The sequence below is a fragment of the Dipodomys spectabilis genome, unplaced genomic scaffold (genome assembly GCF_019054845.1).
Source record: "Dipodomys spectabilis isolate Male_0828 unplaced genomic scaffold, ASM1905484v1 ptg000018l, whole genome shotgun sequence".
Taxonomy (NCBI): Eukaryota; Metazoa; Chordata; class Mammalia; order Rodentia; family Heteromyidae; genus Dipodomys; species Dipodomys spectabilis.
In genome coordinates, this window is record NW_024870695.1 from 17579557 (window position 1) to 17603340 (window position 23784).

Sequence of the window (23784 nt, forward strand, 5' to 3'; positions counted from 1 at the left end):
TTCCCTCTTCTCCCTCTCTCTGTCTCCTTTGCCTTGCCCATGTCCTCTCTCTGTGGCAGCAACCTTATCACTAAATATTCATCAGACCAGGGGTGGGGGAGGGGAAGGAAGAGTGCAGGAGGGAAGGACCCTGGAGATTGACTCCGCATGCAGCAATCTATCAGATTGCACGGGAGGGGGGCTCAATGTGCAGTTGATGTCTTTTCATGGTCTCTAAACTACAAATTTTAAGATTATTTGAAAACATCTTAGTGAATTTTCATGCTTTTTTAATAGAAAAAAATTAAAAGAATAATAATCTTTTATGGGCAGTTATAAATGTGCTGTTTATGTACTACAAGTCAGAAATCTTTCCCTTAGTTGAGCAATCTTGTGTGGGCTTAGGGTGGACCCCACAGGCATACTGATGAGGCAAGCAGGGTGTATGTGGAGCTGTCTCACTTCACTCTTCTGGATCATGAGTATGGAATGATTCTCAGGTTCACATAGCTGGCTCCCAGCAGCTTCTTCACCTCGTCCCTGTGGTACACATCTTGGGGGGGGGAGTGTGTGTGGTACTGGGCCATCTTTACATTCTCAAAGGAAGTGTTTGTTGAGTGAAGAATGGAGGCAGGGTTCTCTATACTCTGGCTCCAGTAATCCAAGGTAAGGCCTATAAACATTCCCTCTGTCCTTTCCACATCCCCATGAGAGATTTCGCAGACACAGTTGAACTCCTCAGCTGGCCAAGGACTCACCCAGAAACTAGAATGTTTGCCTGCTGGCTATCGCCTTTGCTAAAAATCATTATTTATGTATTGCTCGATTGAGAACCCTAGACCTAGAGAAAATTACAGACCCGAAGTTCAACGTTCTCACTTTATAGATGAGGAAACAAAGCCCACTCGAGGAAGTCCCCTGATGAATGACAAAGCCAAGACTGGACTCCAGCTTTGGCTCCAGAGCTCACTTCTAAATTAGGTCACAATCCATGTTGTAAGGCCACGCTGATTCATCTCCTGGTGAACGCTGACACCGCTTCCCCAGCCCCACAGTTTCTAGGATTGCTGTGTATGGCAGCAATCCTAGAATCCTTCTTTTCTCTTCCTCAGTTGGTTTGGACCTCTTCTCTCTTTCCTGTTTAAGAAGTCTAGCGTGAAGCACTCAGAAAATATCAGGGAAGTTGGACAGCATCCTGGAGAATGAAGAAAGATGTCACCTTGCCTCCTCCTGGAGATCCTGGACCCAGCAACACGGAGAGGGAGACCCCGTCCAGCTGAGGACTTCTGAAAGAACACAGGCTGGATCCAAAGTATCTGGTGGGTGCTATTTCAATCACATAATTGGCAAAGGCCCAACTCTGGACAGCTGACACAGTGGAGTTAGTCAGCCAGCAGAATCCTCCAGCTCATTACTAGTTCATGGCATAACGATGACCACATCATCATAATTATTATTGCCTTAGATGACAAAGACACCCTGGGGACTTCTGGCTGAAATGAGCTGCTTCTTGGCCAACCCTGACTCTCCGGAGTGACTTTCTTACAGAACTAAAGGATCATGAAGTTGAAAGGGGCCCACAGAGATCATCTGTTCTGGCTTCCCAGCTTTCGACAAGACTAGCTTTTACAGAGTAGCTGCTACAGAGGGAAAAAAAATAATGGAACCAAACTTACTTTTATATGTTATTCTTGTGATAGTATCTCTGTTGAGCATTCGATTAAGAAATGGGTTTGATGAATCAGAAACCTAGAGGGGAGAGAAAGAAAGTCTTAATAATGGTGCTCTTCTAGAATAAACATCGTCATGCATTCATGTGCTCATTCATATTGACTGAGCATCTTAGCTGGTGCTAGGGGTCAGAGACAAAGACCCAACTCTGAAGGACCTCTCAGTCTAAAGGAAGTTGGCAAACATGTGTGGGGACTGTTAGGCTAGAGTCACAAGTGAGATGATGTTAGAGGAAGACTTCCTAATACCTGATGAGTTTAGAGAGCTTGTTTTAAGAACACCTAAGTTGTTCTGGAGGCCTGGGTAGAGTTATCAAAGTGATCTGGTGGTAGACCATGCAGAAGGAAGAAAGGCAAGGAATGCAGAGAACCCGACATGGATACAGGGGACTTAGAAGCGGGCCTTCTCATGCAAGTATTTCAGAGTAGTTGCAGCTGAGAGTGTGGATGAAGGATAGTTTGTGAGGGTAGAGTTAGGCAGGCAGAGGCAAACTCCTATCGGTCTTGAATGTCATGTTAGGATATTTAAATGTTATTCTGTAGGAATGGGGGAAACAGCAAAGGTTTTTGAGCAAGGGGTGGAGAAAGGATTAAGTGGAGAGAAAGAAGTATCCAGAACAGAGATACCAGGAGATAGGAAAATCACACTGAGATGTAATAAAAAAAAGTGGGCACCAGTGGCTCACACTTATAATCCTAGCTACATAGGAGGCTGAGATCTGAGGATTGTGGTTCAAAGCCAACCTGGGCAAGAAAGTCCATGAGACTCTTATCTGCACTAAAACTACCAAAAAAAGCCAGAAATGATGCTGTGGCTCAAGTGGTAGAGCAGTATCCTTGAGCAGAAAGGCTCAGAGACAGTGCTCAGATCCTCAGTTCTATCCCCAGGGCTGGCACATTAAAAACAAAAAAAGGAAATGTAGCTATGGCTCAAGTGATAGTGTGCCAGCTTTGGGTGAAAAAGCTAAGGAGGAGAACTCAGGCTCTGAGTTTAAGCCCCAGTACTAGCATACACATACAAAAATAGTACATAACTTTGTACTACCACTGCTCATTATTATAGAATGGAATACATCCTAAGTCATATCATCCATCCATCCATTCACCAACTCATCCAATAAATATTTGTTGAATGCCTATTATAGGCCAAAATGTTGTACAAGATGTTTGGGTATGAGTTCCCATTTTAGGCTTATGCATAGAAATCTCCAAATTCTTCTGTTAGGAGAAGAAGCTAAGTTGTAAGAGGCTTAGATCCAGGGAACTGCTATGGGTTATACCACAATGTGGTCCCACGTACTGTGTACGGTTGTCTGAAGAATTCCTCTCTTACTCTGCCTTTCCTGAGCCTCACTATTTATCCTAGTCACTTCCCTCCTACCTTGCTAGCTCAGCTCAGCTCAGCTCTGCAATTTACGCCCCAGCTGCTAATCGGATGTTGTGACACATCCACATTTTCAATCTGATTTATTCTGAGGGTTGGGAAAAAATTGCAGCAGATGATTATTACTGTTAGATAAGCAACAGGTAATTTTAGTTTGGAGAAAGCATGAGCTGTTTATTTTCTCTCCATCTGTCTTACTTTTTCACAGAGTTTCCTGGGTGTGTTGCAAGCCACACAATCGAGGAGAGTTCGGGGTGCCGCAGTACTCAATGGAAGTAAAAATGCACTCCAAACCCAATACGCTCTCATTTCCTGGAAACTTCCACTGTGGCATGCTCGTTAGCATTTAAAAGATAGCTGCTCAGACACTGACCTCTGAGAGGAAAGGGGGAGGATTAGTGTCCTGTCAGATGAGGAGCTAGCCAGGTACCTTAAACACCTGATACCTGGTGAATCTGAGCAGCCCTAGTGGTGAGACCCACCCCTTTTGAGCTGATTAAAAATAATTGAAATTTTTTTTCCAAAGTGCACACAGATGATTTGTGGGCACTGGTGTGTTTGGCTGCGTGGGTGAGAGGATAAAATATGTACTTGGTGTAAGTGAGCTTAAGTGGGTAGTTAATGGTGTGTGATTGAGCAGCAATTACAGGCAAATCTCAGTTCCCTGTGGTCGCTGGAAGGATGGGAGATTAGCAGAGGACAGAGAGAAATAAAATGGACAGATAAACAAGACTCTCCTACTTTTAGCCCCTTCAAGTTCTTCTGTTGGCTCAAGTAATATCTCTCAGGCTGAACTTCTTGTTTTGGGTGGGCCAGTTTACAGGGAGCTAGGAGAGGGAGGCAGGAAGATCATTTCTGGAGAGGGTGGGCTTGTGGTCTCTGCCCAATTGGAATTTGGACGTGAGCGAATGACAAGTCACAGCTTGGAGGACTCTCTGTGGACCTGATTATCTGTGGAGTTGATTGGATGGAACAAAGAGTGAAATGCTGTGGTTTATTTTGAGATCCAGGCTTTAGGTTTGCTCAGGGAAAGAACTAATGTATCCTCAGCGGCCAACGTGGCCTGAGAAGATGCAGGAACTGCTCACTGCCCCTATACCAGCCTCAGGCTCTGGGATACCAGTTCTTGCCAACAACCCTGCAGAGATGCAACCTGGACCCACAAGGCTGACTTTGCTGACAACCTTGATATGGAGCAAGGGTTTCAGTAAGTTTTGGTGAAACATCCCAGCCAGGAGTTTGCTGTGGAGGAAGTTGGCTGCCCAGTGGCCTATCAGGCACTCAGTCTCCTGGAGTGTTCCAGAGCTTCCTGGATGACACTTGCAGATGCAGGAAGGCTTTTTTTTTTAGCAAAGTGAGGGACAGTCAGGGGCTGAGCCTGAGCCACCCCCTGGGAATTTTGGGGGCCAGGAAGATTGGCCTGATAGAAGGAACTCAGGGAATGTTGGCATTGGGGTAGCCATGGTGGGAGGTGACTCTTGGACACATTTGAACATATGTAACATGTCTCAGGCTTTGCACCAATGAGCCTGAGGCAGGCTGAAAGCACTGGTTACCAACTTCATCACTGACGTTTCATGCTCCAAACCTTGGTCAGGTCAGTGGGGGATGTTTTGATGTGTTGTTTTCTTTCTTCTTGCCCTCAGGTGTTCTTTCCAGCCCTTGAGTAGGTATATAGTGGGAATAAAGTCATGGGTATTAAAATCAGGCAGGACTTGGGTCTGTTCGTGGGCTGGGCTATTCATTACAAGCTGTGTGACCTCTTTCTTACAAGGAAGTTAGGAGAAGGAGGCAGGCGGACTTGGTAGGGCCAAAGGCCTGTTACACAGGGTGTACTTTGGGACCCAGGGGGCCATTCTCAACAGACTCATTGATGGTAAAGAGCTGGGGATATAGCTCAGTTGATAGAACACTTGCTTAATATACATGAAGCCCTAGGCTTCTCCAGCACCACAAGAAAGCAAAATGAGCTCAAGGAAAAACAGCTTGATGGTGAATGCTGGGTTCCTATTGGTCCTTCTTACTCGATTCTAAGCCCTGGTTGGGATCTACAGGGATCTAAAACCCCGAGGGCTTGCTTGTCCAGTGATTCTCCACTGGAAAACTTCTACACATTTCTTTTTGTCTCTTTTAACCTCTCCCTCCCTCACCTCTCCAATTAGAAAGGAAATCTCTCTCTCTCTTTTTAATTGAAGAACTTGTTTATCTGCTTCACTTGACATCTGCCAGAACACTCAAGGTAATTTTTGCTGGCTGGAAATCTTTGTTATTATTGTCGCCTGGTAGGGAGAGGTCCCCAAGTCAGTATGGGTAACTGTGTCTTTTTTCCCTACAGTGCTTGTAAGAAGACCTACAAGTGAGTCCGGAAGTGTGACGTAATGGGGTGGGGAGCAGGTGTGGGAACGTTGGATGAGCTGCTTAGTGTCCCATCTGCAGCATGGCGGTGGGGGTGGGTGGAGGCCCTTCCACTGAAGGACAGGCCTCACTGGACCGCATCGGTGGGCCATCCAGATCCCAATGTGACTGCACCCCTTTGATTCTAGTGTGCACCATTGGACTTGAAGTCCATCCCTGTACTCAGCTTCAATGTCTCTCTGGGAGAAAAGTTGCCTGAGCTCTGGACCCTGAAGCCCTGATGTGCTTAGATGGAACCCATCATTTCACATTTTGACATTTTTGTAGGGGATTGGACCTCCCATGACTTTCACAGACATAAAAGTTAGGAGATGCTACAGCATTCTTAGGCATGGACATGAACCAACATCTCATCACTTAAATTTTTTTTTTTGGTACTGGTAGTAGGGCTTGAACTTAGGGCCTTGTGCTCTTGCTTGGTGCTCCACCACTTGAGCCACATCTTTACTCATGGCTTTTTGTTGGTTATTTGGAGTATCAGGATTCATTTGCCTGGGTTGGCTTTGAGCTGTGATTCTCAGATCTCAGCCTCCCGAGTAGGGAGGATTACAGGCATGAGCCACTGACACTTGGTTCTTTTTTGTCGTTTTCTTTTTTTAGCCCATCAGAGACTGCAAGTTGATATTCTGATTGAGACTGGAGTGGCCAGAAGAGAAGAAAGGAGAAGCGAAAGACTTACTTTTATAAATATAGAAACTACCACCAATCCATTCGGACTCTTCGCAGCTTCTGTGACATTGGTGTATAACTCATGGTTGTAGTGGATGAGCTGTACCTGTCAGGAAGGAAGAACGAGAAATGAGAACGGCCTCCAGCATGCACAGCTATGGCGCACAGCACACACCCTTCCACGAGGATGAACTGCAAAGCAAATGGAAGAGCAGGGAGAAAGTCAAGGGATTTCAGAAGGGTTTGCAGGCATCTATGCAAAGCAAAATGTGCATTCTCTCTCTCTCTCTCTCTGTCTGTCTCTCTGTCTGTCTCTCTGTCTGTCTGTCTGTCTGTCTGTCTCTCTCTCTCTCTCACACACACACACACACACACATGCGAGCCCAAAAATACCCATACATATTTACAAATGTTTTCTGGTAACAAGCCTGCTTTTAATAAGCTCAGCGTCCATCTGGTTCTGGCTCCCTCCCAGGACATTTCCTCTAAAGTGTGTGTAGAGTGAATTTTCCTTATTAGGAATGGAACAGCCCTGCAGGGGTGGATGTGCTCTCCTGGCTGTACCAACAGCTACTGCTGGCAGCTGCAGTCAATCTTCCTGACAGCCCTTGTGTGGGCTTAGATCTGAGAGTGGTTAGGTCCTCGGCTAGGCAGGTCTGGGAGGAGGCTGTGGTGGTTCTCATGCTGGGAAGGGGCTGGCAGCTTGCTCAGTCTCCTCATAAGTTAGCCTACCCAGAACACCTGGCTATGCAGACGACCACCTCCTCCTCCTCCTCCTCCCCCTCCCCCTCCTCCTCCTTCTCCCCCTCCCCTCCTCCTCCTCCCCCTACCCCCCCCCCTCCTCCAATTATCGATCTGTTTCCTAAGATGCTGGTGTTTCAGACAGTGAGGGACCGAAGGAGTCCTAGATTCTGACTCCGATGGTTATGGTTTTCCCCTTGTTATGCCCCCTCTTTTTTGCTGGGCCTGGGGCTTGAACTCAGGGCCTGAGCTCTGTCCCTGAGCCGATCTGTGCTCAAGGCTAGTGCTCTACCACTTGAGCCACGGCACCATTTTTGTTTTTTCTGTTTCTGTGATACTGAGGAATTGAACCCAGGGCTTCATGCGTGCTAGGCAAGCACTCTACCACTGAGCCACATTCCCAGCTCCGTTACTAATTTTTGAAAGAGTCCTTTTGTAAATTGTAAAATGAAATGTATACGTTCAAATTGAGTCACCATCAGTGTTTAGGCATATCACCGAGCTCAGTTGCTTCCTGTGAAAAATAGGTATATAGTTCAGAGTTATGGCTTAAAAATAGTTCCTTTCATTTTTAAAAATTTTAATTTTTATTGTCAAGTGTTGTACAGAGGGATTACAGTTATGTAAGTAAGGTAGTGAGTATATTTCATGTCCAACTTGTTACCCCTTCCCTCATTTTTCTCCCTCTGCCCCCTAATGTACCCCCAGGTTGTACAGATCATTTCCAACATAATGTCTTGTGAGTATCTCTGCTGCATTGGTTCCCCCTTGTCCTTTGTCTCACCATTTTGTTGGTCCCCTTCCCTTCCCTAATTCAGATAAACGTATATACGACATCAGGATACCAAAATCAAATACAGTTCCTTTCTCCTCTCCTCTCCCCTCCCCTCCTCTCTTTTCCTCTCTTCTCTTCTCCTCTGCTCTCCGCCCTTTCCCCCCCTTTTTTTTCTTTTCCATTCCCTTCCCTTCTCTTCCCTTCCTCTATGACCTGAAGTCACTATGTAAATCCTGCGGCCTCTGTCCCCTGAGTGCTGAGACTACAGGTGTATATCACCTGGTCATACATAATTGGTTTTTTTTTTTTGGTATAGGTCTTGAGGCTTGAACTTAGGGCCTGGGAGCTGTCTCTGAGCTTTATTTTTTTTTTTGCTTGAGGCTAGTGCTCTACCACTTTGAACCACAGCTTCACTTTTGGCTTTTTGGTGGTTAATTGGAGATAGGAGTCTTATGTACTTTCCTGTCCAGGTTGACTTTGAATTGTGATCTTTAGATTTCAGCCTCCTGAGTAGCTAGGATTACAGGCATGAGCCACTGGCATCCAGCTATCTTTTTCAGTTAATTCTCCTTATTCTTAATTCACACTAATAACTTCCTCTGCATGAACACTCTCTAACATACTTAACTGTATCTCTGGCTTTCACTTTTTTTTTCTTTTTCTTTTCTTTCTTCTCTCTTGCAAACAATGTTACAGCAAGTGTATCATATATCTTTCTGTAATGGTGTTAGTACTTTCCAAAGGCTGATTTGAGAATCTAATAAGGTGGTGCATGTAAAAGTGATTTGTGATTCTCGAAGAATAAGAGAGGATTCATCATTGCCTGCATTGCATTAAAAAGGAAGTCAGAGTTTTAGAAGTACAGAAAGGATTTGTTTTTGCTTGAACTTGAGCCAGAAACCACCGTCTCACACAGTGGTCTGCACCTCCGCTGACCATTCAGATCGCCAGGATGCTTTTAAAGCTCACCTCCACCAGCTTATTCCTTTCCATCTCTGTTCTAATTGATTTTGGGTGCAACTTGGGCACTGCATTCGTTAAGAGCTCTCCAGCTAGAGAGTTAATGGCTGGAGTTGAGACCAAGTGGAGCATAAGCAATGGGCCCAATCAGTGTGCACTCAGGGAGATGGTACCTTGAACCTGGAGGCTGCCCTGCGCATCCTACCTCCTGCAGCATCTCACAGAGGAGGCATGCTGTTTGCTGGTCTTGACGTATCTCTGTTGCTTATTGTGTGTGTGTGTGTGTGTGTGTGTGTGTTTTACTTCTGACATGCTTTGCCAATGGAGACAAATGGTTCCACTGTAGCTGCTCTGCCCTGAGAAGGGCAGCCACAGAGGCAGGGGTGGATAAAAAGTGTTGCCTGTGCAGAACTCTACCTGGCTCGTGTGTACTCATCCTCATCCTGGTTCCCCATGAGACCAGGATTTCCCACAGGCAGCACAGCATGGCCCTGGGAAGGAGGCAGGTGTAGTGGCTTCTCACCCCTTCCATGTACTTTCTTTCCAGCGCTCAGAAAGCTTTCTGCTGAGGAGACACATGCTGCTCTCTGCTGGGTCCTCCTACCTGACCCAGGGGGCCTGCAAAAGCCAGCTGGGGACAGGCCAGAGCTTTGGAGACATGCCTTGTCATTACAGCACACTCTCCCTGCAGGAAGTAGGAAGCAATGCAATAGAACGATTCTCCCCTCCAACTCAAAATACCCCAAAAAGACAAGGAGAAGTTCCTAGACTAGGAGCTGCATATGGGGTGGGACTGTATCAGCTCGAAGGCTAAATGGGGGCTGGTGCATTGAGGGTGAGGTCGTGATTTTGCTGTTACTTGGGTTTGAACCCAAGGCCTTGTGCAGTAAGCACTCTATCACTTAAACCATACTTCTAGCCTTTTTTACTTTAGGTTATTTTTCAGATGGTAACCTATGCTTCCCCCTCTTCCCCCCTCCCCTCCTCCCTCCCCTAGGGCTAGCCTCAGACTGAGATTCTCCTAGCTATACCTCCTGTATAGCCGGGATTGAAGATCCCAGATGCACAGACTGTACTGATTTGTTTGTTGAGATTGGGGGTGGGGGTCTGGATAACTTTTTACCTGGACTGTCCCCCAACAATGATCCTCTAATCCCTGCCTCCTGAGTAGCTAGGATTTTAGGTGTACCTCACCATGTTCAGCCTCTTATAGCCCTTTAAACCTTTTTTTTTTTTAAAAAAAAAAAACAACAACATATAGTTAACTCACATATGTTTGATTCCAGCCCACACTTAGGTTCCAAGTGCCCTCTGGATGCCAAACCCCTTCTTCTATATTATTATCATTGAGGAGTTCCCCTGATCCCACCCCAGCCCTATTTGCTCCTGAAACAAAGGATGAAATGAAGGCCCAGAGAGGTTAAACGACTCTTCTCAGATCATCCGGCCAAACAGTGACAGGTTTGTTCACTTCACAGTGATACCAGCTCATTTCACTTTTCTCCAAGAAAGAAAAGAGAAAACAAAGATGTCTTGTATTGGTTGGGGGTGGGGGTGGGGATTGTGCAGGGGGAGATCACATTTGAGCAGTTATTTTTTTTTGGTGCCGGAACAATGATAAGCTAGAGTTTATTTATAGAAAGTCATTAGTGAGTTTGTCTTGATGTGTAAGAGCACACACAGTCTACAGAGCAGGGCCCCGTGTGATATATACCAACAGCCACAGTCTCATCCCGTGGCTTGGCAATTATCACCGGCTCTGCCTGGTGACGCTGACTTCTTGACTCTTTAAGATGTGCGTGCTCTTGGAGCCCCAAAAGAGAACCAAGTGCTCATCATTGCATTGACAGGAGGACACCTTCCTTCCCCCCAAAGCAGTCCAGCTAACGCTGCGACCTAGAAAATCAGAGTGAAGGCATTTCTCTCCCAGAAGAGAACAAAATTGGATTTTCCAAGCAGGTGATTTTGTTGTGAGAGTCTGCGGATTGCACAATGGAACATGTTTGGGTGCAGATGATGCAAGGCTAGTGTTTCCTTGGATTTTTGTGTCTCAGCCTGCTCTGTGCCTCAGTTTCTTCATTTAGAACAGGAGACGGTCCTTGTTCAGTCATATCACGAGATGTTCAGGTTATCACTATTAGTTTCTGGTATGGCTGGAGTTTGAATTTTTGCTTTCTAGGCAAGCAGTCTATGCCAAGAGCTGCACACCGGCCCCTTTTGCTTTTTTTTTTTTCCCCCAAGTAAAGTCTCCTGCTTTTTGCATGAGGCTAGACTTGAAACAAGATCCTGATACCTCTGCTTTTTGACTAGCTGAAATTGCAGGTATGAAACAGTAGGCCCAGCTTTGTGGGTTTTTGTGTTTTTTTGGTGTTTTTTTTTTAAACTAACTTTTGCCTGTCTTGACCTCGAAGTGTGATCCTCCCATTTTCATGTCTCACATAGCTGGGATTATAGATGTGCTCCATTCTGGTAGGATCGTGTCTGGTACTCTTTTTTCTTTTTCTGTCAAATAGTTATTAAATAGGTATTCCAGAACTGATGAAGACTCTTGTTTTAATGAATGGAGACACATAATATTACATGGTTCGTTTAAGACAAGGATAGTTTTCCTACTGCTTTTCCCAGGAAGATCTGTACCCACAAAAATGTTGAAGGCAAGATAAATTTACCAATGTATTTGGGCAGAGTTTGAGGTTAGTGCATTAGCCAGTATCTCTTAGAATCAATTATGCAAAAAGCCTAAATTCATGCATAGCTAACGAAAAATAACATTGCATTAAAAGTATTTTATTATAATCAGGTAGTTCATGTGTTTTTTATGCTTGGGTCAGCCTGGAACCTTAATCCTCCTGATCTCAGCCTCTCAAGTAGGTGGCATCAGACACCAAGGCCCCGGCCACTGTTCTCTTCTACTTCATTCAGCCAACATACTGATTCCACTGGAAGAGCTCTCAAAGTGAACCTATCTTTATGTCCTGATACTAAATTCTAATTTGTAATTTTGAGATAAGGTCTCACTTTTTGATCAGTGTGGTTTCGGACTGTGGTCTTCCCTCCCATTTTATATATCCCGTGGTAGCTGGAATGGAAGACACGTTCAGAAAAAAAAAAAAAAAAAAGCTGGGTGTGTTTGAGTGTGCTTATCAGCCCAGCTCCAGCTAGAAGTACAAAATAAGAGAAAAACGCTAGCTGGCTCCACCTAAACACTGTCCACATGGATATACTATGAGATGGAGTCGAGAGAGTGCAGAGTTGAGAGTCAAAGGGACTGGATTTCTACCCCCTCCTCCCCTTCCCCCCACCTCCCTCCCGAGGAGGGGAGTAGGGTAGCAGGCTGGACTTAAAACCTCCTGGCCTCAAGTAAACCTCCAACCTCAGCCTCCTGGGGAGATAGGACTAGAAGAACTCATCACCATGTCTGATTAGGGGGCTGGATTATAAATGACACGTCTGCCATCTTGACAAGTTACAGCCCCAGGTTAGACCTTGAGGTGTTTATGTGGAAAACATGCAGGTTTTTAAGTACAGGATTTTATGATGCTTCCAACAACTAAACAAGCCTTGGTGGGGAGCACAGGGGTTGCCTGTTGAGCTTCCCTCAAAGTAAATTGAATTGCACTGAATTGAAACCAAATATTTAAGCTGACGGTTCAGTAGGCAGCGTGTTTGTGCCTGGGCTGTGCATGGGTGAAGAGGGGGCCAGGCTGGTTGGGTAAACAGAGAAGAAGGCTTGGCAGGGACTGCGGCCTTGTGGGACTTTTTTTTTTTTTTGCCTTTTCCGTTTGCTAGTAATGGAACCAAACCAAAGGCAAACAAAGTACAAGATTGCAAATCCAAGAATTGCCACCCAAGTCTTTGTCCATGAATCCTTCCAGCATATACTCATTTGCGTTTTCTCTGTGCCAGGCCAGGTGTTGGACACATAGAGATGGACAGGGGAAAAGACCACTGGGCAGAGGGAGGTACATGTGTGAAGACCCTATAGCATCCTGGAAGATGCATCTGAGTAAAAGGCAAAGGCTGAAGAGGATTGATGTAGGATGACTTGGGAGAAAAGAGGGAGTATGGATTGTAGCAAACTTGGAGACTAAGAATGTTGCCTTTTGCTGGGAGCTGGTGGCTCATGCCTGTAATCCTAGCTTCTCAAGGAGCTAAAATTCTAAGGATCACTGTTCAAAGTCAGCTTGGGTAGGCAATGCCATAAGGACCTTATTTCCAGTTAACCACCACTACCACCATCAACAACAAACCCAAAAGTAGATCTGTGTCTCAAGTGGTAGAGTGACAGCCTTGGGCTAAAAATCCAAGGGGCAGTGCCCAGGCCCTCATTTCAAATCCCAGTACCAAAAAAGAATATTGCCCTTTCTTAAGAACAATGAAGGTCATCAGAGGTTTGAAGATGGAGAGAAAGATGGTACGGAGGGTTGGTGATGACATCAGACTGGCTTTTAGGACAGACTGCTGAACCAAAACCTATAAGGGAGGAAGGACCCTTGATTTCTCACTGTGGTGATCACATGACCAGCTGTAGCCAACAACCCAGTACTTGTTGTTCCAAGTTCACTCATGCTCTTAGTGAGTCTTGTGTCCAAAACCAGAATCTGGATCACCTGACCTCTCTTGGGACACTTGACAAGTTTAAAGCAATTTGAGTACCTGCCCAACGATTTTAGCCATAAAAGACAACACAGATTATTTAGTGATTTTTTCTTATTAAAGATGATGAAGAAAACTACATATCAGTGCAGATTTCAGGAAATGGGACACATTCAAACAGGCCTCTGAAAAAACTGGGAGAAGTATTCAGGATTTGAAAAGATGAGTACTAAGTACCAGACAAGGCTTGGTAATCACATACAAAAAAGTATTAGTGTATTGCAAGAAATACCAGGCGGGTCATTTAATTATTAGGAAATAAATGGCAAAAAAAAAAAAACAACCCAAGAAACTCTCCATATGGATATGGACAGAGTCCAAAAATGCCGGACAGCCATAGTGATTCTGGTGCATTAGTACAATTTGGAAATGAAGCCAAATGCCGGAGGATGGTTGACACATCCCTTGGAGGAAGGGAGAAGGGATTGCAAGCAGTGATGGAGGGATTTGGGGGCCATGGTAAGTCCATCTCAGAGCCTTTTCATGCTCTCCAGCCATCGGAATCCCTGGGTCTGGACGAATCGTTGTGTGTGTGTGTGTGTGTGTGTGTGTGTGTGTGTGTGTGTGTGTGTGTGTGTGTGTGTGTGTGTGTGACTCTACTGTGTGTCATGAACTATAGAACAGCCGTCATTCAACACAGCCCTGATGTGTGCATATGCAACTAGCTAGGAAAGTCAATTAGCCACTAGCCATGGCTAGGAAAGTCCATATTGGTTTCCTTCTGTGTAACGTGGGAAGGAAGGCCCGAGTTCTCGTGCTCTGAGGTTTCATGAAGGCTGCTGAGGGAAGTCAGGGTGCCCCATGGCGTGGTGATGTCTGTCCTGCTAAACCCCTGTGGGCTCTGATTCCATGGTGGGCACAGCCAGGTCCTACATCCTCCTGTGGGTTTTGGTTTATAGGAAGATCCTTTGATCCTGTTACCAGGAGCTAAGTGGAGGCTAACAGTGGTGAACAGAGACTGTGAGGCAGCAAAGCCGAATGGCTCCCTCTGCACTGCAGGGAAGCCCAGATGGTGGCCTTGTCCAGGGCTCCCAAAATAATACTCCGAGAGGGAAACAGAGGCAGCATTGTGCTGACAGCATTTGGGAACAGGCGTGTGGGCAGTCTATATTAAGACATCAGCTCCATTCTCAGTCTATCTGTGAGCATGTGACAACACCAGGGCTTTCCCAGAAACCAGTGGGCCTAATCTCTCTGGGGCAGATCCCCAGTTTTCCAGTGTTTCCTTCCCATCCCTGTCATGTGGGTCCATTCACTGAGCAAAGGCGTCACCTCAAATGTCATGCCTCCACCTTGCAACACTATCAGACTGTGTCAGCTTGGGGAGGTCTGTGCTACAGCCAGAGTTCTGTGCCATTCCCAAGATGAGAGGAGACAGTGTGGTTTCCATCCACTGAGAGGCACTAACCCATTCTGTGCCAAGTCCTGGAGACCCAGACTTGGCTTCAAGGAATTTACGGTGCCAGGAGGGACAGAGGTGGTACACACGTGGCGAGCTTTGTAATTCATGATGCATCTTCAAACAGGGCCCACACTCAAGTTCTGCTGTGCCCCTAGCTCTACAACATGCAGCACCCTGGCTGCTCCCTACACTAACCTCAGAGCTGCACATGTTTTGGCTTTGGCCTGTGTTGTCTTTGCCTGAAAGACTATTTAAATATATTTTTCTTTTTCTTTACTGCAATTTCTGTCACCTGAAAACCCCTCTTAAACTGCCATCTTCTCTAGATTGGCTTTCTGGATTAAAGCTCCCCCCCCTCCCTCTCCCTCTCCCTTCCCCCCTCTCTCTTTATTATCATATTCCAGTCCTACACAGGAGTTTCACTGTGATCTTTTCATATATGAATGCAGTGTACCCTAATAAAATCTAACCTTCTTAACTCTTATTCTATATTTTTCCCTCTTAAGATAGTATCTTTCTATGTAGCCCAAGTTGGCACCTCAGCCGGCTGCCATTCTGCCCAACCTTTTGAATATCTTAGTACTACTAAAATCTGAGTTTTATTCTGCTTTAAATCCCAACTTTTCTGCACTTATAGCAATTTCAGAAAATAGTGCCAAGTTAGAAAGCTGACCCAGGCTCTGCACCAAATGACTAACTCAGAGTACAGAGTTAACTTCATCTCTCTGATGAGGATGATACCATAACTTCCTCAGTTGTAAGAATTCTGTAATTTTTTTTCTTTCTTCCTTTTTTTGTCAGTTGTGGGGCTTGAGCTCAGGGCATAGGTCCTGTCCCTGAGCTGTTTTTGTTTTGTCTTGTTTTGCTCAAGGCTAGTGCTCTACCACTTAGAGCCACAATTCCACTTCTGTTTTTTTTTTTTTTTTTTTTTGGTGATTAGCTGGAGATAAGAGTCTCAAACACTTTCCTACCTAGACTGGCTTTGAATCCAGATCTTCAAATCTCAACCTCCTCAGTAGCTAGGATAGGCATGAGCTAACAGCACCCGTCTAGGATTCTGTGAGTTAACATAGAGAAACACCCAGTATATACCAGATGAGTGACAGACACTCCAGAATCTGAAATTACTCTCTGCTCACATTTTGTATTATGTCTCCCCCAATACACATGCACATGTGCATGCACCCCCCCCACACTTCACAAACCACAACTATTATTTCTTTTGCTCATCTTCTTCTGATTGATATATATATATATATATATATATATACCATACAACAAACATATGACACACACATGTACACATATGCATACCTACACCACCACCTTTATCTCTCAGCTCATATTCTTGATTACCTGATTACCTCTTCTCCAACATGTACACACATATCTCCACAAACCACCACAACCATTATCTCTCCAGCTCAACTTCTTGATTATCTCTCCTCCAATATATATATATATGCACACACACACACACACACACACACACACAGCAGCAGCAGCAGCAGCACTATAAGGGGTGTGTGTGTGTGTGTGTGTGTGTGTGTACTGGGGCTTGAACTCAGAGCCTGGGCATTGTCCCCTAGCTCTGTGGCTCAAGGCTGGAGTTCTTCCATTTGAACCACAGCTCCACTTTCTGGTGTTCAGGCTGGCTTTGAACTTTGATCCTCAGATATAGCCTCCTTAATAGCTAGGATTATAGGTATGAACCACCAGTTCCTAGCAGCACCATGTTATTTATTTTTAAATTTTTAATTAATTAATTAATTTCATTGTAAAAATACTATACAGAGGGGTTACAATTACATGGGCAAGATAATGAGTACATTTCTTATCAAGCATTGTAGCCTCCTCCTTTGTTTCCCCTTCCCATCCCTTCCCATCTTCCCACCCCCCCTTACCAGCGCCCAAGCTGTAAAGTTTGTATTCAACATAAAATCTTGTACATCTCATTGGTGCAATGGGTCCACCTGTATCCCTATTTAAACAATTTGTTTTTTCCCTTCCCCTCCCCAAATTATACCAACATCAAATACAGTGAAAACAGGGATTATACCGTGGGGGAGGGATATACAAAGCAACAAAAAAATATCTTATAAATATGTTAGACACATAGCAAGAAAGAAAAAAAAAAGCATTTGAGTCCTTAACTTGGTGTTCATTTCGCTTAACATCAACTTACCTGACCATTTCTGCTTGTCTCAGACATATACTAGTTATTGCAAATAAGGAAAACCCTATCAATATTCCAACCTCATTCTTCAAGGAAATAGAAGGGGCAATCCAAAAATTCATATGGAACAATAAAAGACCCAGAATAGCAAAAACGATCCTTAACAGAAAGAACAGTGCTGGAGGAATATCAATACCAAATTTCAAACTCTACTACAAAGCCATAGTAATCAAAACAGCTTGGTACTGGCACAAGAACAGACCTCAGAACCAATGGAATAGAATTGAAAACCCAGAAATGAACCCACAGACCTATAGCCATCTAATTTTCATAAGGGAGCTAAAAAAATAGAATGGAAGAAAGACAGCCTCTTCAGTAAATGGTGCTGGAAAAATTGGTTAATCACTTGTAGAAAACTAAAGCTAGATCCTTATATATTACCCTGCACCAGAATCAACTCCAAATGGATCAAAGACCTCAGAGTCAAAGCAGATACTCTGAAACATTACAGGATGGAATAGGAGAAACCCTAGGTCTCCTTGACACAGGCCGAAATTTTCTTAAAAGAGACTCAGAAACACAACAAATCAAGGAAAGGTTGGACAAATGGGATACCATGCGATTTTATACTCAGTCTCAGCACAGCCCAAGCCAAGCTCCTTTCCTGCCACATTGACCTTTGCTTGGAACTGCTCCTCCTCCTGCATCCCTAATTTCAGGGCAGTGACCTCCAGCCCCTGTATCTGTCCACCTGAAGAGTTCCTTCCTCATAGGATTCCATTAGCTTCTAAGTCCTGTGGCTTTTCTTAATATTTCTAACAATTCTTGTAACTGTTCCTCTTTGCTTTATTCCCAGTGCTGCCATTTTGGTTCAGAGCCTCAGCTGATCTCGCCTGGATGATTGTGTTGGTTGATTACAACCCACCCCACAGCCCCTCAAACCAATCTCCCCTCCACAGCCGAAAAGATAGCTAAGTCTAGACATTTACTCCCAGCCTCTTTCTGGATCATTTCACTCTCCTTTGGGAAGGGAATGTGCTGACTCTTTCCATGATCCCAAAGACCCTTCACGAACACCAGCCTTACCTTTCATTGTCCTGCCCTAACTACACAATGCCAGCCACACTGAGCCACTGCAGATTCCTGGGCACACCTGTCTGGATACATATCTGTCTGTTTGAACACACCTGCTTCCTCCACCAGAAGTGTTCTTCATCTTCTGACAAGTTCTTACTCGTGCTTCAAAACCAGGCTGAAGCTTTGCCCGCTAGGTGGAGACCCATAGCATGCATGCCTTGTGCTATTTCCTGGTCTGATGATTTGTATACAGAAACAGCTCCCCAGTAGAAGAAGAGCTGCTCCAGGGGAGAACTGGGGCTGGCAGAGGTCATTACCCAAGGGCCTTCACAAAAAAAGGCCCGTTGCAGGTGCTAAATACACTTGGTGGTTTATAATGAGTGCATCATTTTCTTCACAAAGTACAACCACCGCAGGGAGGAAAAAACGACCCTCTTGACTTAGGAAAATAAATGACCCGACATGCCTTAAAACTGCAAAACTCTCAACCAAGCGCTTTATTGTTTGTTCACGTCTAACTTTTTCTTCTGTGTGTGGTATGACACGAATGAATGCATTTCATTCATTTCCTAACACCTCTGGTGGGGGAGGAGGGTTGGGTGCACAGCTAACAACACCTAGCAAGATGTTTTGATTTTTTAAAAAAATTTTTCTCTTCCCAGAGACATATATAGAACAGCCTCTGAAGAAGTATGATGCTTGGGGCAGATGCTATTACCTGCATTTTATTAATTAATCCATACATCTACCTGTCATTCTGCCTTCTCTATAGCCTTCTTTGCAGTGGTGTGGCGTACTTGTGCTGCTGGTAAATTGGCACTATAAATCTGGTGAGACCACCTCTAATTCCAGTAGTTCGCTGCACGCTTTATCTCGCGGCTGTGGTCTCAGGTTTGAAGTCAGTTAAAAAGATTAATACCGTTTAATACTACCCAGAAGGAAGATGCCAGAAATCTGTTTAAGGTCTCGTTATTCATGTCTTCATTTCCTTTGTGCGTGTATTGTGATAAGCGTAGCCATTCTTTTTAGGCGGTTGCTAATAACTACTTAAAATGATTAAGGTAACTGGTTATTTCCTGTGAGAAAATTGCTTTGCTGTCATTAACATGGAATTAGCACGGCTCCCTTTCATCTCCCGCACACAGCCTTTGCCCTCACATGCTTTAAATAAACAGAGAGCTGAGAGTTTCTCCACAGATGACGGGCACAAAGTTGGGCGCTGGTGACTCCCACCTGTAATGCTAGCTACTCAGAAGACTGAGATCTGAGGGTCAAGGTTCGAAGCTAACCTGGGCAAAAGAGTCTATGGGACTCTTATCTCCAATTAATCAGTAAAAAGCCAGAAGTGGAGCTGTGTCTCAAGTGATAGACAAGAGCGTCTGCCTTGAGTAAAAAAAGCCAAATGAGAGTGTGAAGCCCTGAGTTCAAATCCCAATACAAGCAACCTGCCCCCCCCCCAAATACCTTCTGAAAAAACTAAACTACAAACAGGTAAGTGGCTAAAAAGAAAGCTTTGCATAGGACATTGCCTATGAGGTAGATGCTGGGAGGGGCTGTGTGGCCACTTGATTGGCATAGTACCAGGCCCACCCTGGGATTGGGGAGGGGTCTTAGCACAACTGCCCTGGTTATCTGTGTGGCCTGAACCTGTGACAAGAATCTGTGACTCCTCAGTGCTCTTTCTCCTCTGGACTGGTTGTTCGGAAGTTTTCTCTCACCTGGGCATATACATGACAGTCACATGACCCAGGGGAATCTGGAGGGACACAAAGCACCGGGATCATTGTGCCTGCCCCAAGTTCTAGTGGTAAGTCAATAATGTCTGGTTCTGAGATGGGGCAGGGCTATTCAAAGTGGAATCTGAGAACCCAGGGGTACGAGTTTCTGTGTGAGTACTTATTTTCATTTATGTTGTGTACACGCATAAGAGTGGAATTGCTAGGCTGTACCATATAATTCTATGCTTACTTTCTTGAGTAATGGTCAAACTTTTCCTCTGGGGCACTGACTCTAAGTAAGTACTTTCTCGTGGTGGCACTGAGTTAAAGATTCACATACAACATGGTGTGCCTTTGGATGACGAACTTCCAGACACAGGCGACCAAAGGGACTGCGATCCTCCTGATCTCAGTCTCTCTACCTGCATGTAGCTGGTGTTAACCATAGCTGGGATACCACAACCAGTTATTCCTTTAGATGAAGTCTCAGGAAATTTTTGCCTTGGCTGACCTCCAGCTGTGACTTTCCTGTTCTTCCTCCTGAGTAGCAGGCCGAGACCCTGAAGCCTGGTCCTGATTTAGGTATTCATGAAGTGCACACATATTTAAAGGATTCTTTAACTCTCTTTTTGCCCTGACTGAGAACCCACAGGGGAAGTTAAGGAGAGGATGAGCAGCCCTTTCGCAAGTACAGGTGATGATTGACTCAGCCTGAATGGTCAGGGGTTTCAGATAAAACCAGGAACTGTGGAAGTTGTTAACCATGAAGCTGCCTCTGAACAGGTGATGATTGGGACAGGAGAAATGGGAGGGGAATCTGTGGGTAGGTACTCCTGGAGAGACAGGCCCAGGGGCACAAAATGGACACTTGAAGACCCCCCCCCAAGTTTCCTGCCTCTGTTGTTATCTGAATTAGCAAAACAAAGTCACAGGTAGAATAAGCCCATTCCCTCCTCAATGCATTTACTGGAACAGAGGAAACTGGGCTTTGGGAGAGATTTAAAGTGAAGGGAGAAGGGAGAAGAGTTGCCTGTGGACGCAAAGCTGTGTGAGTGAGTTAAGATTTCCCAGTTCCTGACTTCATTCATCCATTGATTCATTCACTCCTAAAAGCAATCACATTCTTTATTTGTATTATGTAAGAAATTGGAGATACCTAGGACATAGTCCGTTTCTGTCCCCTTCAAGTGTTTACCACTTCTCAGCATTGGGGATTACAAAGACAGGGAAAGTCAAACAAAAGTCAAGGTTAAGACTGAGTTACACACACACACACACAAATCCTGTAGTAACCTCATTAGAATGTAGGTTCAGATTCCTTGTCTGGGCAGGGCCAGAGGGTCTCTTCCTAAAAGAATTGAGGTGAAGTCAGTATTAGTTACTTCTGTACAGCTTAGACCCAACTACTCTAACGAACAACTGAAAGGAGGAATGATGTACTTGGCTCACATGTTCAGAGGGTTTAGTCCACGACTGCTTGGTCTACCAAGCTTGGGTAGAATATCATGGTGGCTGGAGTGTGTGGTGGGAGATTCTTTTATCTCATGACAGACAGGAAGCCAAGAGAGTGGGGAAGGATGGTGAGCAGGCGTACCTTTCAACAGCATGCCTGTTCTCAATGGTCTACCTCCTCAGCCAGACCTCACCTCCTGACATTTCCAGCACCAATCAAAAGAGCACCATTGGCTGGGGACCAAGGGTTTCAGGTACAAGCATGTGAGGGGTTTTTCCATCTTTAAGCCACAAATATTCTGCTTTTTGTCCCTAAAGGCTGTAGTCTACTTTCAAGAGTAGAGAGAATCTTAACAAATGCAGAATTATTTAAAAGTTTCAGCTCAAAGTTTCCTCCGAGACTCAAGGCAAATTCAGCCATGAGCTAAGAATATCGGTTACGTACTCCCAAGGTAGAGCGGCAGGGAATGAATAGCCCCATGATGGAAGAAGGCAAGAACTATAAATACCACCACATACCAGCAATGCATCCTGATGGCAGAGAGAAACACGACACAGCTCCTGATCTCTGGATAGCTTCATCTCTCTCTGTCTCTGTCTCTCTGTCTCTGGCTCTGTCTATCTCTGTCTGTCTGTCTGTCTCTCTCCCCCCTCTCTTTCTCTCTGTGCTGGTACTGGGGCTTGAACTCAGGACCTTGAGCATTCACTGGGCATTCACTCGAGCATTCACTCGAATCTGGCACAGCTCTACTTTCATTTCTTTGGTGGCTCACTGGAGATGAGTCCCATGGACTTTCCTACCTGGGCTGGGCTTCAAAACACAATCCTTAGATCTCATCCTCCTGAGTAGCTAGGATTTATAGGCTTGAGCCACCTATGCTTAGCGAAAGGCTAATTTTTTTTCGTTGGTGTTGTTGGTTGTGGGGCTTGAACTCTGGGGTGGGGTTCTGTCCCTCAGCTCTTTAGCTCATGGCAAGTGCTCTACCACTTGAGCACAGTGTCACTTCCAGTTTTTCTGGTGGTTAATTGGAGTCTCACAGACTTTTCTGCCAGGGTTGGCTTTGAAATGCGATACTCATATCTCAGCCTCCTGAGTAGCTAGGATTACAGGTATGGGCCACTGGTGCCCGGCTGAAAGTCTAATTTTTTTGCAGAGTTCCACCTGGCGATGAATGTTCTTGGAGCTCTGGTCATCAAACAGCCAATTATTCTCCATTTCTGCAAGTAGGGGCTGCTGAGAGGTCTCTGTAAGACATGTGTCTGGACAGCCGGGTGGATAAGAGGAGAGGCTGGGTGGATTTATGTGGTGTTTATTCTGAAAGCTGAGCCAAGGTACAAGGTGAACCTGTTGGCAAAATGAAAGTTCCCTTTGCCACCCCTGGAGAGTGGGGATTTATCTCAGGGGATATTGTTTGGTTGACAAGACTGATTATATAGAGTGTGTTGTTTATAAGAATGTAATGTCCTCATTGCTCCAGGCAGAAGGTGGGCTTTATAAATCAGCAGATAAGTAAAATAAATGCATCGGGCTAAATAGTCTTGCTCCCTGGATAAAGGTGAAAGGGGATGGTGAAATATAGTTACTCACAGTGCAGAAAAATGAAGGGAGTTCAATAACCTCCTTGGGTTCTCCTTTAAATGATCATTTACTTCTACCACCCAAAAGCTCCCTCATGCTGATGGTCCCCAAGGCTTGTTTTTTTCTATGAGAAACTTCTGTAATTTTATATAAGCCTCAGGCAACAGGAACTTGTCCTCTTAATACATACAGTCCAAAGTAAAGAAATGGAAGCTGGGCACTGGTGGCTGATGTCTATAATCCTAGCTACTCAGGAGACTGAGATCTGAGGATCCCGGTTCGAAGTCAGCCTGGGCAGGGAAGTCTATAAGACTCATCTCCAGTTAACCAGAAAAAGCTAAAAGTACATCTGTGGATCAAGAGGTAGGAAACCAGCATTGAGTGAAAAAGCCAAGCAAGGTCCTGAGTTCAAGCACAACTTCCCCCCCTCCCCGACCCTTAACACAATGGAAAGACAATATCTTCATGGTAAAGGTGGGGAGAAGAACTCAAACATTCAGAGTAAATCAGTGCTGAGTGCTCAATATATCCATCATCCCATTTCATCTATGCAAAAATCCTAGGAATGGCTGGCCACCAATGGGCCACACCTGTGACCTTAGCTACCAAGAAGGTTGAGATCTGAGAACCACAGTTTGAACCTAGTCCACGCAGGAAGATTTATGAGACTCTTATCTCCAATTAACCCCCCCTTCCCACGCCCAATAAGAGAAAACACCCAGATACTGGTAGCTTATGCCTATAATCCTAGTTACTCAGGAGGCTGAGATCTGAGGATCACAATTTGAAGCCATCGGGGACAGGAAAGTCTGTGAGACTCTTATCTCCAATTAATCCCAGAAAAAGCCAGTAGTGGCAGAGTGCTAGCCTTGAGCAAAAAGGAGCTCAGGGGCAATGCCTAGGCCCTGAGTTCAAGGACCAGGACTGACAAAAAAAAAAAAAAAAGCATTCCTCCTCCCTCCACAAAAGAAGACAAGCTACATAATGAGAAGTGGAACTGTGGCTCAAGTGGTAGAGCATTATCCTTGAGCACAAAAGCTAAAGGACAGTACCAAGCCCCGAGTCCAAAGC

At 45.1% G+C, this 23784-nt stretch overlaps 1 protein-coding gene across 1 annotated transcript in view; it reads right to left on the minus strand.

Annotated features, from left to right (window-relative positions):
- The window catches only part of Ca10 (carbonic anhydrase 10), a 454098-nt gene that overhangs the window by 14115 nt on the left and 416199 nt on the right, over nucleotides 1–23784 (minus strand). The window contains exons 5-6 of the mRNA XM_042674000.1: nucleotides 6188–6283; nucleotides 1656–1728 (exon numbers count right to left, since the gene is read on the minus strand). Of these exons, the coding sequence (XP_042529934.1) occupies nucleotides 1656–1728; nucleotides 6188–6283 (169 nt within the window). The remainder of the gene's footprint in view (nucleotides 1–1655; nucleotides 1729–6187; nucleotides 6284–23784) is intronic.